Source organism: Coregonus clupeaformis, chromosome 17, assembly GCF_020615455.1.
Source record: "Coregonus clupeaformis isolate EN_2021a chromosome 17, ASM2061545v1, whole genome shotgun sequence".
Classification (NCBI taxonomy): domain Eukaryota; kingdom Metazoa; phylum Chordata; class Actinopteri; order Salmoniformes; family Salmonidae; genus Coregonus; species Coregonus clupeaformis.
The window spans coordinates 33,231,591-33,252,569 of NC_059208.1; the positions used below are offsets into that span (position 1 = coordinate 33,231,591).

General features: G+C 41.0%; 1 protein-coding gene across 1 annotated transcript; it reads right to left on the reverse strand.

Annotated features, from left to right (window-relative positions):
* Positions 1-8,444: 8,444 nt before the first annotated feature.
* LOC121586274 (sodium channel subunit beta-1) lies at positions 8,445-20,651 on the reverse strand. The gene is made up of 8 exons (XM_041902850.2): positions 20,352-20,651; positions 18,914-19,153; positions 18,587-18,753; positions 17,590-17,827; positions 17,272-17,413; positions 16,023-16,097; positions 11,161-11,195; positions 8,445-9,529 (listed from the first exon to the last, which is right to left on the reverse strand). The coding sequence occupies exons 2-6, from the start codon at positions 18,960-18,962 to the stop codon at positions 16,028-16,030; spliced, it is 666 nt and encodes a 221-aa protein (XP_041758784.1). The 5' UTR covers positions 18,963-19,153; positions 20,352-20,651; the 3' UTR covers positions 8,445-9,529; positions 11,161-11,195; positions 16,023-16,027.
* Positions 20,652-20,979: the final 328 nt, after the last annotated feature.

Consider the following 20,979-nt stretch of genomic DNA (forward strand, 5'->3'; position numbering starts at 1 on the left):
GTACTACAATGGAGCGATTTCAATGCCAACAGAAATTGTATTAGAATTCCATAATTTTGAATTTTGTATTAGGATATTGAATTTGAATAAAATATTTTTGAATTTGTAATGCACATGAATCATTAAATTCATAAATTGAACATGTATTTTGTGATTTCACACTGACCCATTTTTTAAATTTTTGCCTAAAATGACATACCCAAATCTAACTGCCTGTAGCTCAGCACCTGAAGCAAGGATATGCATATTCTTGATATCATTTCAAACAAAACACTTTGAAGTTTGTGGAAATGTGAAATGAATGTAGGAGAATATAATACATTAGATCTGGTAAAAGATAATACAAACAAAAAAACATGCGTTTTCTATTTCTTTTTTTGCATCATCTTTGAAATGCAAGATAAAGTTCAGACTGATGTAGGATTATAGGTGTAATTTAGATGTTGTCCACAAGATGGCAGCAGTGTGTGTGCAAAGTTTCAGACTGATCCAGTGAAGAATGACATCACTACACAATATTTTGCATCAAGTCTCCCGAGCTCCCGAGTGGCGCAGCGTTCTAAGGCACTGCATGTCAGTGCTTGAGGCATCACTACAGACCCCCTGGTTCGATTCCAGGCTGTATCACAACCGGCCGTGATTGGGAGTCCCATAGGGCGGCGAACAATTGGCCCAGCGTCGTCCAGGTTTGGCCGGTGTAGGCCGTCATTGTAAATAAGAATTTGTTCTTAACTGACTTGCCTGGTTAAATAAAAAGTCTGCCAGGAGTTGTGCCGAATTGGTACATTTTCAAGTACAGAGCTATAGAGAAGATACAAAAATATGCTATGGTAATAAAAAATTAAAGTTTACACACTCCCAGGAATGTCATACATGATGGATCATTAGCTTCCCTACAGAAAATACACTAACCTTCACACCTCTAGATGGCCGGGCGAGGGTGGGTGTGGAGCCAGAGACAGCAGTGGGGTCAAACTGTAGAACCCAGTTCCTACATTTGAATATAAAAATGGATTTCTCAAACAAAACTACACTACATTTTATCTCTGGGATGACAAATCAGAGCAAGATTACTGAATGTAAGAATGTATCAAACCAGTTGCCGTGATAAAAGTGTTTTGTTGTTGTGCACTATCCTCAAACAATAGCATGGTACTTTATTGCTGTAATAGCTACTGTAAATTGGACACTCCAGTTAGATTAACAATCATTTAAGCTTTCTTCCCATATAAGACATGTCTATGTCCCTGAAAGTTGGCTGTTGTTTACAACGCCATCTATCCTCAGAGTTCGTACTGCTTGGTCACCTAAACTGGGATATGCTTAACACCCCGGCTGTCCTACAATCTAAGCTAGATGCCCTCAATCTCACACAAATTATCAAGGAACCTACCAGGTACAACCCTAAATCCGTAAACATGGGTACCCTCATAGATATCATCCTGACTAATGTACCCTCTAAAATCTGGACCCCTACAAATCAGCTGGGCTAGACAATCTGGACCCTTTCTTTCTAGCCGCCGAATTTGTAGCAACCCCTATTACTAGCCTGTTCAACCTCTCGTTCGTATCATCTGAGATCCCCAGAGATTGGAAAGCTGCTGCGGTCATCCCCCTCTTCAAAGGGGGTGACACTCTAGATCCAAACTGTTACAGACCTATATCCATCCTGCCCTGCCTTTCGAAAGTTTTTGAAAGCCAAGTTAACAAACAGATCACCAACCATTTCGAATCCCACCGTACCTTCAAGGTCCTCACGCTCAAGGTCCTAAACAATATTATAACCGCGATCGATAAAAGACAGTACTATGCAGCCGTCTTCATCGACCTGGCCAAGGCTTTCGACTCTGTCAATCACCACATTCTTATTGGCAGACTAAATAGCCTTGGTTTCTCAAATGACTGCCTCGCCTGGTTCACCAACTACTTCTCAGATAGAGTTCAATGTGTAAAATCGGAGGGCCTGTTGTCTGGACCTCTGGCAGTCTCTATGGGGGTGCCACAGGGTTAAATTCTCGGGCCGACTCTATTCTCTGTGTATATCAATGATGTCGCTCTTGCTGCTGGTGACTCTCAGATCCACCTCTACGCAGACGACACCATTTGTAGACATCTGGCCCTTCATTGGAAACTGTTTTAACAAACCTCCAAACGAGCTTCAATGCCATACAACACTCCTTCCATAGCCTCCAACTGCTCTTAAACGCTAGTAAAACTAAATGCATACTCTTCAATCGAACGCTGCTTGCACCCGCCCGCCCGACTAGAATCACTACTCTCGGCGGGTCTGACTTAGAATATGTGGACAACTACAAATACCTAGGTGTCTGGTTAGACCGTAAACTCTCCTTCCAGACTCACATTAAGCATCTCCAATCCAAAGTTAAATCTAGAATCGGCTTCCTATTTCGCAACAAAGCCTCCTTCACTCATGCTGCCAAACATACCCTCGTAAAACGGACTATCCTACCGATCCTTGACTTCAGCGATGTCATTTACAAAATCGCCTCCAACACTCTACTCAGCAAATTGGATGTAGTCTATCACACTGCCATCCGTTTTGTCACCAAAGCCCCACATACTACCCACCATTGTGACCTGTACGCTCTCGTTGGCTGACCCTCACTACATATTCGTCGCCAAACCCACTGGCTCCAGGTCGTCTATAAATCTCTGCTAGGCAAATCCCCGCCTTATCTTACCTTATTGGTCACCATAGCAACACCCACCCGTAGTTTGCGCTCCAGCAGTTTTATCTCACTGGTCATCCCCAAAGCCAACACCTCCTTTGGCCGCAATTCCTTCCAGTTCTCTGCTGCTAATGACTGGAACGAACTGCAAAAATCTCTGAAGCTGGAGACTCTTATCTCCCTCACTAACTTTAAGCATCAGTAGTCAGAGCAGCTTACCGATCACTGCACCTGTACACAGCCCATTTGTAATTAGCCCACCCAACTACCTCATCTATTTGCACATCATCTTCTGCACATCTATCACTCCAGTGTTAATACTAAATTGTAATTATTTTGCACTATGGCCTATTTATTGCCTTACCTCCATAACTTACTACATTTGCACACACTGTATATAGATTTTCTATTGTATTATTGACTGTATGTTTAGTTTATCCCATGTGAAACTCTGTGCTGTTGTTGTTTTTATCGCACTGCTTTGCTTTATCTTGGCCAGGTCGCAGTTGTAAATGAGAACTTGTTCTCAACTGGCCTACCTGGTTAAATAAAGGTGAAATAAAAATAAATAAATAAAACATATCGCATATTGAGCAGCAACTGTCCCGGTATTGGGACACCGATCCAGTAGTTAAAATTCAATTCCAATTTAATTGAATATTCAAATTCAATATTTATATATTCAGTTTCAATATCATAGATATTGCATTCATAGTCTGTGTATCAAGTTGACAAACTATCATTTCAAGTTTATCAAAATGTCATATATTCAACTCCTTAGATGCATTCAGATTCAGTTTTTAAATTATGTTATCTAAATTCAGATTCAAAACCAGAGAAAACATTCTAGCCAGGAAAGGTAGAGGAGAACAGATAGAATCAAACACACTCTTTGGTAAATAGAAGCTTCTGGCGGTTTCTCAGTAGTGGAAAAAGGACCCAATTGTCATACTTGAGTAAAAGTAAAGACACCTTAATAGAAAATGACAAGTAAAAGTGAAAGTCACCCAGTAAAATACTACTTGAGTAAAAGTCTAAAAGTATTTGGTTTTAAATATACTTAAGTATCAAAAGTAAAAGTATAAATCATTTCAAATTCCTTATATTATTATTAAAACTAGACGGCACCATTTTATTATTATTTTGTATTTATTTAAGGATAGCCAGGGGCACACCAACACTCAGACATAATTTACAACCTAAGCATGTGTGTTTAGTGAGTCCGCCAGATCAGAGGCAGTACGGATGACCAGAGATGTTCCCTTGATAAGTGCGTGTATTGAACCATTTTCCTGTCCTGCTAAGTATTCAAAATATAACAAGGACTTTTGGGTGTCAGAGAAAATATATGGAGTTAAAAGTACATTATTTTATTTAGGAATGTAGTGAAGTAAAAGTAAAAGTTGTCAAAAATATAAATAGTAAAGTACAGATACCCCCCAAAACTACTTAAGTAGTACTTTCAAGTATTTTTACTTAAGTTACTTTACACCACTCTGGTTTCTGAAGCCAATGCCGCATGTTGAATTGATTTTCTTCTCACTAATTTGGCTCTAGCGTTTGAACCGTTTTGGCTGTAAGCTATTATGACCCTATTCCTGAAAGCTAAGCCTCTCTTGAACATGGATGTGCCTCCTGTTCCCGTCTTTGATGATAACAGGCAATGCAAGACACATTTGAAAGGAGTGTCACAAAAAATGCAATTTGGCCCCCATAAGATTATAGTTGAATAGCCCTGTCATAGCCCTTCTAAGGATAGCCATTCCACTCCCTATTTAATCTTGCTCTTGTGACTGACTGGGCTCGAACCAGGTGTCCTGCATGTCACAAGACTGTTAGCCCACTTAGCTAAAGCCTATAGGGATAAGTTCAGGAAGTTCATGTAAAGGACGATACGCTGCTTGCTTGACAAATACCGCTTCCCCCTGATTCAGCTCATTCGGAGACTTGAACTTAGGACTTCTGCCTCGAAAACACACCTGACCATCGTCCTGAAGCATTCCAACCCATCGCGCTATTAAAAAGGGTCTTCTTCAATTGCTTAAGGGGCAACACTTCAGGCTGAGGAGTGAGTTTCACAGATCCCCATCTGCTACACTAATACAATCCTCAAGATCCAGCAAGGTCTGGTGATCCATACTTATGTGATGAGCAACCTTGCCTGAGACGTGAAGACGTGTTAGTTTGACATGTGTTAGTTTGTGTTAGACGTGTTAGTTTCAAGTTTCCAGCAAGGGTAGTCGTTATAAGGGGAACATGTGACTAAGTGGGTTAACTGTGTTAGCCTGCTGAGCTACGGGACAGATCGAAATTTACTTAGCGGAGGGGTGGTCCAAAATAGGGGAGGGTTGTGAAACTTTTTGGGGGGCTTTGGGGAGGGTTGTGTGTTTTTTTTATTGGGCACAGGGGAGGGTAGTGTGTTTTTCCCTAGTTTACATTTGCTTTTCTGCTCGTATTTTCCCTATAAAAAAGGACTTACTTTGATGTTACCCTAATAAAGTTTAGAAACGTTTGTGAAGATTTGGTATGGTGTGGCTATTATTAAGCTTTACCTACTTCAGGCCTAAGATGCACTACATTACCAAACGTATGTGGACACCTGCTCGTCGAACATCTCATTCCAAAATCATTGGCATTAATATGGAGTTGGCCCCACCCTTTGCTGCTATAACAGCCTCCACTCTTCTGGGAAGGCTTTCCACTAGATGTTGGAACATTGCTGCGGGGACTTGCTTCCATTCGGCCACAAGAGCATTAGTGAGGTCGGGCACTGATGTTGGGCAATTAGGCCTGGCTCGTAGTCGGCACTGTCGCTGTCCTCCTCTGCTCTCTCGGCCGGCGGCTCCACCCAGCTCCATCGGCTCGGAATCCGAGTCGTCCGGGGTGGAAACGGGCAGACCCCTACCAGGACGTCCTCTGGCTGCCAGCAGGTTGTCCAAACAAATGGCCATGTCCACCAGTGTATTGAAGGACAACATTATGTCCCGGCAGACTAGCTCCCGTCGGACGTCCTCCCACAAATGGCACCGGAAATGGTCGTTCCACCCGGGCCCCGCTGCCGGCCTGATGCTGGAGAAGTACAGCTCCATTTGGAGGAGGAATCCCTGGCACAGCGCCGCCGTCCCATCAAACGCCCGTGGTCGGGATATCTGGATCCCTCCGGGTGCTGGGGTGTAGGTGGCTGGATCCGGTTGGCCAGCTAGTCTCGACAGATCGGGTCCTCTCCTCTCCAGGCGTTGGATGACCTGAAGAACCCGATCCATCGCTTCCCCCAAGCTGGCCAGCATCATGGAATGCTCCTGGACCCATGCCACGACTCCAGGCATGCACTCTTCTCCCGCTGACTCCATAGCGGGTGGGTGATTCTGTGATGAGTGTGATGGAAAGGAGTCAGGCGCAGGAGGGTAATCACTGAATACAGAGTTTATTCCTTCGTAGACACACAAACGCCGAAGCCTGCCCGAACAAGGAGGGGAGGCAGCCTCGGCCGAAGTCGTGACATCAATACTGTGTGTGCCAAGTCTATAGCTGGCCCAAAATGTTTAAATTTGGGATAGTGATATCCTCCCATACTGTACAGTGCATTCGGAAAGTATTCAGACCCCTTGACCTTTTTACATTACAGCCTTATTCTAAAATGGATTAAATTAAATTGTATCCTCATCAATCTACATACAATACCCCATAATGACTGTAATCACTACCAAAGGTGCTTCAAACAGGTTTTTAGAATTTTTGTAAGTTTATAAAAAAGAAAGAAAAAAGAAATACCTTATTTACATAAGTATTCAGACCCTTTGTTATGAGACTTGAAATTGAGCTCAGGTGCATCCTGTTTCCATTGATCATCCTTGAGATGTTTCTACGACTTAACTGCAGTCCACCTGTGGTTAATTCAATTGATTGGACATGATTTGGAAAGGCACACACCTGTCTCTATATAAGGTACCACAGTTGACAGTGCATGTCAGAGCAAAAACCAAGCCATGAGGTCGAAGAAATTGTCTATAGAGCTCCGAGACATGATTGTGTCAAGGCACAGATCTGGGGAAGGTTACTAAAAAAATGTCTGCAGCATTGAAGGTCCACAAGAACAGTGGCCTCCATCATTCTTAAATGGAAGAAGTTTGGAACCACCAAAACTCTTCCTAGAGCTGGCCGCCCGGCCAAACTGAGCAATCGGGGGAGAAGGGCCTTGGTCAGGGAGGTGACCAAGAACTCAATGGTCACTCTAACAGAGCTCCAGAGTTCCTCTGTGGAGATGGGAGAACCTTCCAGAAGGACAACCATCTTTGCAGCATTTCACCAATCAGGCCTTTATGGTAGAATGGCCAGATGGAAGTCACTCCTCAGTAAAAGGCACATGACTGCCTGCTTGGAGTTTGCCAAAAGGCACCTAAAGACTCTCAGACCATGAGAAACAAGATTCTCTGGTCTGATGAAACCAAGATTGAACTCTTTGGCCTGAATGCCAAGCTTCACGTCTAGAGGAAACCTGGCACCATCCCTACGGTGAAGCATGTTGGTGGGAGCATCATGCTGTGGGATGTTATTCAGTGGCAGGGACTGGGAGACTAGTCAGGATCGAGGGAAAGATGAACGGAGCAAAGTACAGAGAGATCCTTGATGAAAACCTGCTCCAGAGCGCTCAGGACCTCAGACTGGGGAGAAGGTTCACCTTCCAACAGGACATCGACCCTAAGCACTTAACCAAGACAACGCAGGAGTGGCTTTGGGACAAGTCTCTGAATGTCCTTCAGTGGCCCAGCAGAGTCCGGACTTGAACCCGATCAAACATCTCTGGGGAGATCTGAAAATAGCTGTGCAGCGACACTCCCCATCCAACCTGACAGAGCTTGAGAGGATCTGCAGAGAAGAATGGGAGAAACTCCCCAAATATAGGTGTGCCAAGCTTGTAGCGTCATACCCAAGAATACTTGAGACTGTAATCACTACCAAAGGTGCTTCAACAAAGTACTGAGTAAAGGGTCTGAATACTTATGTAAATTTGATATTTCGGTTTTTTATTTTTTATACATTTGCTAAAATTTCTAAAAACCTGTTTTTGCTTTGTCATCATGGGGTATTGTGTGTAGATTGATTTAAAAGAAAATCAAATTCCATTTTAGAACAAGGCTGTAACGTAACAAAATGTGGAAAGAATCAAGGGGTCTGAATACTTTCCAGCCAGGTATGCTCATCTCCCTGACTGTCCATAAGAAGTCAGCAACACACTTCTGTGGAGGCCACCAGTATCTAGAGGGACGTTTCCTGAGTACCAGCTCAACCTACCTTAGTACACCGATACTGACTGTGTGTACCAGCTGCAGTAGTGCCAATCAGTGATGTAGTGGTACGGATTTTTTTGGGGGGGTTAAACGGTGATCGTCATTTGTGGTGAGTAACGTAACGCTCCCTATATTTTCAATGTATTTTACTCCAATAGATAGGCATTGACGTGCGTTTTACCTCCACTACACTACTGGTGCCAACTGTATAGGAGAAAGGCTATGTAAGTAAACATGGGAAGTTATCAACATCAGTGGATCTATTATGAATTTGGTGAGATGTGTATGTACTGTTTGCAGGAAAGGTTATCCCTAAATTGATGGGTCTTTTGCTGATGCAGTTTGCTTTAAATGTTTTGGCGTTCTTGTGAGAGTTCTCATGGACAGCTGTAATTGCAGTCTGATTTGTTCTTTAAATATTGACAATTAAAAGTTCAATATAAAAAATTGTAAGATGAATCTTCACTTCAATTAATTGTATTATTTAATTTATCATTATCTTCACATAACATTGTACATTGTAGACAGTCTATTATAGGCAATCACATTCTATAATGAAAATACCTTTGAAGGTTAGTACATTTCATGATAATTGTGCATAATCTAGAAGACATACAACAGGTGGAGTGGATGGATTGATTAATACAGTGTGTGATAAACATAGAGATCCTATGAAATTTCTTGAGGGGCAATGTAATAAACCCTCAAAGTTCCAGAATGGGATGATAATGGCAGTCATTGTAGTAAAATAAAATTGGAATTAATTTCAGTAGAGGCATAGGTGATGCATTTCCTGTTTTTACTTATCCAGGAAAATAAAAGTAAGGTATGTGATGTATCAGAAATTGTGTAATAGAATTGTCAACCTAAATATTGTCATATAATTATAAATACATAATAATAATAAAAATATGTAAACAGACCACAAATGTCTCAGTGTTTGTTTTCTTGGAAAGCTGTGAATCTTATAATATAATACAATATCAGTTACACATTTGTCTAAGTCATATCACCAACTGATTTCAGACTGTGGATTGACTGCATTGTTTGTTTGGAATGTCGGCATATTGGCAGTTATTTAGAAAAAAATGATGGAATCATTCTACTAAAACTGGCAGGATAGCTAGCTAATAAACATTACTGTGCATATAATTTTCAAATTCATTGTTTTAAACAATATCTTATCACAGCACTTGCTGACCATTGTGGTTGACCAACTCCTTTACCAAAATGGCTGACCTTTTATACCGTCATAAGAACGTTCATGTCCATTCTAGTATTCTAATTCCATGTTGATAAAGCTCTCTTGATAACCATTCAATTAATATAAATGTACATACACTTTAGAGAGAGATATCATTAAAACTGAAAAAAAGGATTCATACACATACTACTCTAAAAGTAATGTCACCATATCACATTTATCCATTAACATTGTAACATGTAAGGTAATAAAGACTATAGATACAATACATCTTCCGGGTGTCTTCATGCGAAACAAGGGGTCGTATAGGTGATGAGGCCAGTCTGTAGATGGAACCGCTTGAATGCCTGAAAGCAGAATTAAACATCAATACATTACACATGGCACATCCTGTGACAAGAGAGAGGTCAAGGAGAGTTGAACTCTGTTAGATGTAAATGTGCAAATATCCATGACAAGCCTCGATCCTACAATAATTGCCTCTCCACTTGCTTGATGCTTGAATCTGCTTGAATTGTGTGTATAGAATAGAATAGAGTAATTTTTTTCCAGAAGGAACTTCAGTTATGGCAAGTTGGATAAGATAAGATAGACACAGATACAATATATATACAAAAGTATGTGGACACCCCTTCAAATTACTGGATTCGGCTATTTCAGACACATCCATTGCTGACGTGTATCAAATCGAGCACACAACCATGCACTCTCCATAGACAAACATTGGCAGTAGAATGGCCTTACTGAAGAGCTCAGTGACTTTCAACTTGACACAGTCATAGGATGCTACCTTTACAACAAGTCAGTTCATCAAATGTCTGCCCTGCTAGAGCTGCCCCGGTCAACTGTAAGTGATGTTATTGTGAAGTGGAACCGTCTAGCAGCAACAATGGCCCAGCCGTGAAGTGGTAGGCCACACAAGCTCACAGAACGGGACCACCGAGTGCTGAAGCGTGTACAAATCGTCTGACCTTGGCCAAGCAGCCGCACACAAGCCTAAGATCACTATGCGCAATGCCAAGCGTCGGCTGGAGTGATGTAAAGCTCACCACCATTGGACTCTGGAGCAGTGGAAATGCGTTCTCTGGAGTGATGAATCACGCTTCACCATCTGGCAGTCCGACAGACGAATCTGGGTTTGGCGGATGCCAGGAGAACGCTACTTGTCCGAATGCATAGTACCAACTGTAAAGTTTGGTGGAGGAGGAATAATGGTCTGGGGCTGTTTTTCACGGTTGGGGCTAGGCCCTTTAGTTCCAGTGAAGGGACATTTTAACGCTACATCATACAATGACATTCTAGACGATTCTTTGTTTCCAACTTCGTGGCAAAAGTTCGGGGAAGGCCTTTTCCTGTTTCAGTATGACAATGCCCCCGTGCACAAAACGAGGTCCATACAGAAATGGTTTGTCGAGATCGGTGTGGAAGAACTTGACTGGCCTGCAGAGAGCCCTGACCTCAACCCCATCGAACACCTTTGGGATGAATTGGAACACCGACTGCAAGCCAGGCCTAATCGCCCACTAATGCGCTTGTGGCTGAATGGAAGCAAGTCCCCGCAGTGATGTTGCAACATCTAGTGGAAAGCCTTCCCAGAAGAGTGGAGGCTGTTATAGTAGCAAAGAGGGAACAACTCCATATTAATGCCCATGATTTTGGAATGAGATTTGACGAGCAGGTGTCCACATACTTTTGGTCATGTAGTGTATATTGTAAACATATTAACATCGACATTCACACATGACAGATACAAACGCTTACACGGTATATAAAATATAAATGTAAGGGACCGTTCTAAAATTATCCAATTCGAGATGTCCTAAAAAAAATGCACCCCCACCCCCCCTCCCCAACGTTCCATTTTTTTTTCACATGACCCTCCCCTTGTACTTGAAAAAAATTACAATACCCTCCACCTTATTAGAATTAACTCAAAATAATGATTATGACAACAGTAACAGTTACAAAGTAGGCCTACCTTACTACTACGACCAGCGGGTGAAAAGAAGGGTCCTGGAAAAAAAATGACTTTTATAAACAGATTTCATGCTATTCTAGTCATTTTACATTACTGAAGACATTAGCAGAATGTATTCTTTTAATACCACAGTTTTTCTGAGATATTAGTCGGCGGACCAGAACATAAAATAATAGCAGCCCAATTTATAGACCTACACTATTTTTTACACATCTGGTTAGCACATAATCAATTCAATGACAATAACATAATAATTTAGATAAAATCCCCAATGTCTCTAACGAATGAGTTGTCTTTCTTGGTACGCTACTTTTTATTAGCTCAAAACAATCAGCTTGCTTGCAAGAGAAAATGTTGCTCTCAAAAAGTCCCAAAAGAAAGGCAGATTTTGAAAATAGACGTTGCAGGGAAGAGATATGCGTTCATCTTACCACATTTCCCCATGCCAAACCAGTGTGATTCTAAGCATTGTAGCCTACTTTCAAAAGTTACCTTTCCACCCCAGACAGAGGTCCGACACAGAACAATTTAAGCTTTAACTGCTGGATACTCTTCCGTGGCTTAACCCAAAAAGAGAACATCACAAGTGAGTCCCTAAAAGCTGCCTGGGTTTAAAGACCCAGTGCAGTCAAAATTATGTTTTCCTGTGTTTTGTATCATATTGTACAACAGTTGATGAAACAAACACTGTAAAAGTCTGAAAAAATTTGATCAGTGTTATTTCCTGATAGTTGCTGGTTGAAAATACAATCTACACAGGACCTTCTAATCAGCAGGTTTGCATGGGCAGGAGTTTCGGCTTTCCATGGTGACATCACCATGCGGTAAATTGGTTAATAGAACAATAACAAAGAGAGTTCCAAACCTTTCTGCCAATAACAGCTAGTTTTCAGTTTTACCCTCCCCACGCAGACCACTCTTAGACAGTCCTAGCAAAATCCTTGCTTGAGAAATAGTATTTTTTGCTAAAAAGCAATTTTTGCCAATTTTAATGGAAATATATTACCGTAAGGTACTTAATTGGTACCCCAAAATTATATTCAGTGAATAGCTCAATTGATAGTGATGGAGTTACACATTGTAGGCCTATTTGATTAAAGGAGATCAGGGAACCAAGTAACGCTTTTAGGCTTTTGCTTATTATGAAAATATTATTTGAGTTAGATTAATAATATTGTTATACAAACAACTTACATATCTCAGCTACCATTACACACTGTAACTATGTTTCCAGATCATACCAGTCATTTACAATTCAACCCGAAAGTGGCGGGAGTGAAATGTTACAATTGACCCAGTATGTCAATGTAACACTGTCTTAAATGGTAAAAAGATTATAATTTGAAACTGATATTTCAATGGTAATACACTAAATTGACAACAAATATTAAAAATATTTCCATTTTATCTTTTAGGCATGTCATATTGACCAAAAACTCAAAATTTACCAACATTTATATTAGCATTCAAAAGTATGAATTTGACTTTTTATTGTATTTTTCTAAGGTATTATCTTAGTTGTACTGCTAAACTTGATGTAAAGAAGTGACATTTTATATCATGATGTGAATGTGTCTAAATACAATATAAGGTTTTGCGTTACATCTAACCCCCCACATAGGAGCCTATACTAATCTGAATCTTTTGACAAAAATACAACAATTATTGTCATCAACTATACCAATCAAAAGACCCCATCTTACTGATAAAAATTATATATGTTTAGATACATGTAGAATGTTCCACAGGTCAATAATTTAAAAAAGAGAGGCAGCAAGTATATTTACATGTTTTCATTCCAATAAAATAAAAAATAATTGATGGATTTAAACAAAAGGCATGTAGACACTAACCAAACATTAGCACATTGAATAACAGCTTTCTAAGTGGTTTCTAATTTGAGTTATTAAGCTGTTATAACTGACCTGTGTTACTTTGTTCCCCAGTCTCCCCTACGTCCCAAGGAAAGTCTTCTTTTTTTTTTACTTCTCGGCTATAGAACTTCATGGCTCAGCCTCTGAATGCCACAGAGACGAACCAAAGATATCCCCATATGCATCAGAGACGGAACTTTCTTGTGTAGCTTGCTTCTAGCATAGAGCATCGTGGAGGAAAGCGTCATTATAAATCGCTTTATATAATCAGAATCCGTTTTAGTTTCTTAAAAATCTTAAACTAACAAGGACTATGCTTTTTGACATTTTCTTTGACAAAAAGTAGGCTATGGCATACCCTCACAAAGACCTATCCCCTCAATTCGAGCACTGGTTTTAACTTAACACACAAAGCCCTTCACGGACACAGAGGTATTTAAGGAGTGGTGACATTATTGGAGGAATTGGCAGACAAATCTATGGATAGCCTACAAGACTGTTGAAATGAATTACTTGAATTAGGCTAATTTCAGCACCATGTGCTGTCCACCTCCCGATTGATTGCGCCACAGCTGCCGCTTCACGTTTCAGCACCACAAAGCTGTCATGGAAGTTACTTGATTCTGGCTTATTGAGAAGTCAATAACTCTGATAAAAAGCCTAAAAAATATCAAAAGTGCGAGTGTGGCGAATATGAGCCCGGAGCCGACTGCGGCAACCCATGTGGGTACTGTGGCGTAGGGTAGTGAATAAGGAAAGCACCAAAACCCTTTGATAGGGAAGGCGCATGAAAGCAGATGGGAAAAGTTGCCTATAATTGAATAAATTATATAGGTAAACCAGCAAAACGGCGAATGTAAAAAAACGCACTACCCTCCCCTGTGCCCAATAAAATCCACACAACCCTCCCCAAAGCAAAAAAAAAGGTTACACCCCTCTCCCCTATTTTGTAACCCCCCTCCCCCCTGTATTTTTTCGAACTGTCCCTAAGTCACAAAAACAATTTTACTTCAAAAATAAACGTAAGTCACACAAATCAATTTTCATTTAAAAGCCATACTGATGCTGGTACACAACTGTTAGTGGCTCTGTTGTTTTTATGAGGTAAACACCCGAGTCTGCGCCCTGATGGCAGTACTGCATATTGATTGTTCAGTGGATGCGTTAGATCCAAAATTATTTCTTTACCCCTCTTACACATTTGCCATCTTTATACAGTGGGGAGAACAAGTATTTGATACACTGCCGATTTTGCAGGTTTTCCTACTTACAAAGCATGTAGAGGTCTGTAATATTTATCATAGGTACACTTCAACTGTGAGAGACGGGATCTAAAACAAAAATCCAGAAAATCACATTGTATGATTTTTAAGTAATTAATTTGCATTTTATTGCATGATATAAGTATTGGATCACCTACCAACCTGTAAGAATTCCGGCTCTCACAGACATGTTAGTTTTTCTTTAAGAAGCCCTCCTGTTCTCCACTCATTACCTGTATTAACTGCACCTGTTTGAACTCGTTACCTGTATAAAAGAAAAGACACCTGTCCACACACTCAATCAAACAGACTCCAACCTCTCCACAATGGCCAAGACCAGAGAGCTATGTAAGGACATCAGGGATAAAATTGTAGACCTGCACAATGCTGGGATGGGCTACAGGACAATAGGCAAGCAGCTTGGTGAGAAGGCAACAACTGTTGGCGCAATTATTAGAAAATGGAAGAAGTTCAAGATGACGGTCAATCACCCTCGGTCTGGGGCTCCATGCAAGATCTCACCTCGTGGGGCATCAATGATCATGAGGAAGGTGAGGGATCAGCCCAGAACTACACGGCAGGACCTGGTCAATGACCTGAAGAGAGCTGGGACCACAGTCTCAAAGAAAACCATTAGTAACACACTACGCCGTCATGGATTAAAATCCTGCAGCGCACGCAAGGTCACCCTGCTCAAGCCAGCGCATGTCCAGGCCCGTCTGAAGTTTGCCAATGACAATCTGGATCATCCAGAGGAGGAATGGGAGAAGGTCATGTGGTCTGATGAGACAAAAATAGAGCTTTTTGGTCTAAACTCCACTCGCTGTGTTTGGAGGAAGAAGAAGGATGAGTACAACCCCAAGAACACCATCCCAACCGTGAAGCATGCAGGTGGAAACATCATTCTTTGGGGATGCTTTTCTGCAAAGGGGACAGGACGACTGCACCGTATTGAGGGGAGGATGGATGGGGCCATGTATCGCGAGATCTTGGCCAACAACCTCCTTACCTCAGTAAGAGCATTGAAGATGGGTTGTGGCTGGGTCTTCCAGCATGACAACGACCTGAAACACACAGCCAGGGCAACTAAGGAGTGGCTCCGTAAGAAGCATCTCAAGGTCCTGGAGTGGCCTAGCCAGTCTCCAGACCTGAACCCAATAGAACATATTTGAAGGGAGCTGAAAGTCTGTATTGCCCAGCGACAGCCCCGAAACCTGAAGGATCTGGAGAAGGTCTGTATGGAGGAGTGGGCCAAAATCCCTGCTGCAGTGTGTTCAAACCTGGTCAAGACCTACAGGAAACGTATGATCTCTGTAATTGCAAACAAAGGTTTCTGTACCAAATATTAAGTTCTGCTTTTCTGATGTATCAAATACTTATGTCATGCAATAAAATGCAAATTAATTACTTAAAAATCATACAATGTGATTTTCTGGATTTTTGTTTTAGATTCCGTCTCTCACAGTTGAAGTGTACCTATGATAAAAAATTACAGACCTCTACATGCTTTGTAAGTAGGAAAACCTGCAAAATCGGCAGTGTATCAAATACTTGTTCTCCCCACTGTAAATGTCTCTGAGAGCCTTTTGGTTTCTCCCTACAATCTTACCACTGACCTGCACCACTCTTTCTAGGTTATTCTGACTTGCACATGTGAGGGAGCCAAACGAGGCAACTACACTATGCTTACTTTGGCTTGCTGATAAAGTTTTATCTCATGACAAACCTGGGTTATTCTGCCACTTGCACACCTGCACAGTTATCTTTACTCTCCGAGGCTATAGCTAAATATTCTGCATTCCTGGAAAGAAAGGAGAAAGATAGATATGGTTAGAATATCATCATCTGCTTATTCATCCATCCATTCACCCTTTATTCATCTATCTATCCATCTACAGTATAACCATTCTTGCCACTCATCACTTAAAGCATTTCAATAATTTCAACTACACTGCATATCTCCTACTATTCCTATGTTTATTCCAATATTTTAACCTCTCTTAATCTATTCATTAATCCCTTTAACCTCTCTTTATGACTCCACTTACCCCTCTAAACTTTCTTTACCCATCCAACAACCCCTCTAACCTTCATTCATTACTCCATCCTTTTTTCATCCATCCATAACTTCCTTTATCCTTCCATCAAGCAATCATCCATCCAACTTAAGTAACCAGACCTATTGCTTTAATGTAGCGATGCAAAGCAAGCAGTGTCAGCTGAGCTAACATCCAATCAGAGACTGAACATCATTTGTTTAAGGGCCGCTTATTCAGTTTGGCCATTCAGCAAGCATCATCGCTTGCAACTGCTGCTCTTTTGCCCCAGCCTCCACCTGCTTATGGTTTGGTTCTTTTGTCTCTGCTCCCTACCTTTAGTTTGGTTTTGATCTTATAAAAATACTGAGCACTTTCCCCACATGGGTAGCACAGCCTAAACGCCAAGGCCAAATGTATTATCATTCACATTTTATGTTCAATGAAATGTGATGTCAGCAAAATACATTAGTTCTCTTGACAACACTATATTTAACTCCTTCAACTTCTGTTCAGCTTGAATTCTACATGACCCTTTAAGCTATTTTTAAGTTTCCCACAACTACAAAGCACTTCAAGACTGCTGAGGCAAGCACACACATTTTCTTCAGGAAATGTACCTTCTTTGGCTTTTCTAGAGTGGCAAATGTGATGATTGCGAGACACAAGGATGGAAAGAGTGAGAGAGAATGGGAGTGGCAAGGAAGATGAAGATAGAACGAAAGAGAATATTGAACAAGGAAGAACAGAGGAATTGCACTACTCAGCACTATGGAAGAGAGAGGAGAGAACTCAAATCAACAGGATGGACAGGTACAGAGCATACAAGAAAGGGAGGACAGTGAGATTACTGTATATGGAGGGAGACATTAATAGAGGATGACCTAAAATGAAAGGATACAGCTGCAGGAGAGGAAGTAGGGTTACAGTGTTACTTACGCGCTTTCTCGTAATGCTTCCTCTCCTGCAGCTGAGATCTTTCTGTAGCAGTATACCATCTCTATGTAGAGCCAAGCCTGTAGCCCGATGATGGACACGTACATCATCACCTCGGAGACTATGGAGGCCGTCCCTCTGGTGGCTATAGAGACAGAGAGAGAGAGCGGGAGTCAAAGCACTCAAAAGGCACCACAGAGGCTCTTACAAAGCACTTTCTGAATAGAATTTCAGGTCATAAATGTTTTCTAACAATAGGGATAATTGACATCGGAATTCCAATTGCATGCAAAGCCATTAGTCTGTATAGTAATACTGAACCTTTAGCCACCACTGTCAGGTGCACAACCTTGCTGACAACGGTCTGGTATTCGTAGAAATCATACGTCAGGAGCCGGTGGAAGAAGCAACGGTAGGTGCCCGAGTCGTTAAAGGTGACATTGAATAGGTAGATGGACGCATCCTGTATGTCATTGCTCTGCTTACTGCCGCTCCAATCCACACGGTCCTCAAAGCGCTCATCCACAATGTGCTGGCCCTCCTCATCGTAATTATATATCTAATGACACATTGACATCTGTATTATTCACCTGGCACTGAAAATCTCTCCGGTTTCACTTCCTAGATCGCGACTCGTAGCTGGTAACATCCAAGAAAATGGACTCAACAGGATGCAACTGTGTTTTGAAAGGGGTTCCAGTAGGAAAGTATACTCAAGGTTACATAGCTGTGAGCTATGCACTATCTGCCCATCTGCTGTCCCAGTGGCTCTTATGATCTCTGAGGGCTAAAATGTCATCCAGATTGATTCCATCTAAACTGCACACAGCTCTCTGCCATATCATGTGGTTGGGCATTGTGTGTGTGTGCATACCTTTGTGCGTTGTGCCTTGTGGTTGTGTGCTTAGGGATGGGCTCTGGGCAAAGTGGATTAAGATAGGTTTGCCTAGAGCAGGGTTTCCCAAACTTGTTCCTGGGGCCCCTCTGGGTGAACATTTTGGTTTTTGCCCTAGCACTACACAGCTGATTCAAATAATCAAAGCTTTATGATGAGTTGGTTATTTGAATCAGCTACGGCAACAATAAAATAACGTGCACCAGGACTGAGTTTGGGAAACCCTGGTCTAAAGGACTATGTAAACCTAACCCTAGCCATTTTAAAAAGCACTGGCATACTCTAAACAGACTGCAGACTATAGTGGCAGCATGTTTTGTGTGGGCACCAGAACAAACAAAACCCCAAACCTAATCCTACAATCTACTACCGTGGCAGTAATTTGGAATACTATAGCAATCCTAATCAGTCTCAGATACTCACATGAGCAAAGTCAGCTTCCCCTTTGGCTTTGAAATACCAGTCGACTGTGGCAGAAGCTTCCACCTCGGGCCTCATCTTACAGGAGATGCAGCCCAGTTTGAACCCTTTGCCTGCAACGGCCTCAGTGTCCGAGTCCACCTCTGCACACGCCCCATGAGACAGGGGCACTTGTTTACAGGAGAGAGAAGAGTTGTTATTAGCGCTTTATTTTGATTGTAGAAATGGGTAGCTTCATAATTCAACAGTATACAGACAAATATCCATATTTTGAAAGATGTTGTGACTATCCACAAACGTTCAATCTACACATGTGGTTAACTCACATACCAAAGAGGGCACAAAGCAGAGACAGGAGCAGCAGCCGCACAGCAGACATGTCCTCGGGTGTAATGTAGCAACAAAAGTACAGACGCTAGGGCCGAGAAGCCTCAAAACGTATCAAAAAATATCCCAACAGTCTCTTTGAACACTTGAGAGTAAGATATTCCTTTGAGATGTTAAACAGAAATAAGTTGTTTGAGCAAAGTAAGAAATGGTACGGACTGAAGTTGCTTCCTCCGAAATGACCTTGGAAATAACAAAAATAGGAGTCCTTCAATAATACATTTGATGTGTGTTTATTCCTTCAACCAACACTTATTTTCTAATGGAAGAAATCTTCTCATCAGACTATTGCATTAATTAATTGACTTGTTACATAGGCTACTGTTTTGATAGGCTTTTCATTCACAATAGGCTTTTTCATTCACTTTGAGGATACATGCAAGTATTTACCATGAATATTTGTTTAAAATGTTAATGTTTTAGGAAGACTCTGGAGCTTGATGATTTCAATTAAATATAATGTGCCTTTAAGTGGATGCTTCATCACTCCATTAAAGTGCAAACTAATAAAGGCCAATAGTCCAAGGAGAGACTTTCTAGAGAACAAGCAGAATACAGGGTAAGAGTCCTAATCTAATAGTAGACCTATTTAAAAGCCTCCCTTAAAAGGATTGTTGCAGCCAATATACTATTTTTCTTTTTTACATTTAAATGTAAACTAAAACTGCTTCAGTTCTTTGGCTCAAGTCTACTTGTTAAAAAAATTGGTTTCGATGTTTATACCGATATTGAGCTGATTATTCCTGCTTTATCTGTCCCCCCTAGGATATAGCTGTTATGGTCCGTTTTTGGATTGTTACAGATCTTTGTTCCCACAGTGTTTACAAATCTACACCCTGGCCTGGTATTTGATTATCAGTTTATTGAAGTCTTAATATCAAATGGTTAGTGCTATGGCGGTTCCTTGGAACGTCCCTACCCTAAACACTAACCTTAACCCTTACCTTAAGCGTTTAAAGTCTCAACTTCCATGGGGTGACGTCAGAGTTGGACGTCCCAAGGATTCGATTAACAAGGTCAAATATAAAATACACTGAGCTATTATTATCTTTATAGGCTATTTATACCAAACGCCTACTTCTAAACTATATTAAGACGGTTATGCAATGCACCACAGAAGAGGGCATAGATTGTACATGCGTTTATATAGCATACTCGTCATGATGGTTATTTGAATCTGTCAACACTGTATGGTTTAAATACAGTAAAATCTTATGCCACTTGCATACATTAATAATAAATTGCATGCCATAAGAAAGGCAGCCTAGGCTACATACGCTAACGTTACATACCTATAATGTTTGCTTTGTTTAGATACATTGTAAGAGTGTTATTGCTATATTTGGATAAGGCTAAATAATAATAATTTGCAATGTCTCACGTTTTACTGTCCTGACGATGTCCTTTCTGGAAAAAAAGCATCCTTATCCCGATTTGTCCTTTCTCCGGGGGGGGTGATGTAGGCCTTTCCTTCTGATGGATCAACACATTTTCCATGCAGCGTTGTTCTTTTATGGAGCAAATTGTTTTCTACCAATCAAATGATACCGTAGGCTAGGCTACTTGTAGAAGAGATGTTTCGCGGGGCTGGCATTGCATATGCGAATAATATACCACTATCTCACACAACGAGCGCACAGGCGCATACATTTTTACGAAATCTGATCAATCTAATCAGCGTTTCGTCAGCAACACTAAAAAAGCATTTCCGGTTCTCGAAATAGTGAAAAAATTATAAATAAAAGTCCCCCACGTAATAGTAGAAAAGTGACAATATAATAACCTTTATTTATTCATGATATATGAAAATAATTGTTTAAACATTAACAAGGATTGATATTTGTTCATAGTTAAGTGACATTTGCATTAAAGTTGGGTTTTAAAACTTTCCAAGTTCAAATAAATGCCACCAATGCGAATCACTGCATATGGATTACATATTGGTTTATAGAGCAAAAACTATTCTGGGTGCGAAAGTAAAAGTATTGTAGGGAATACTCAGTAGGGTC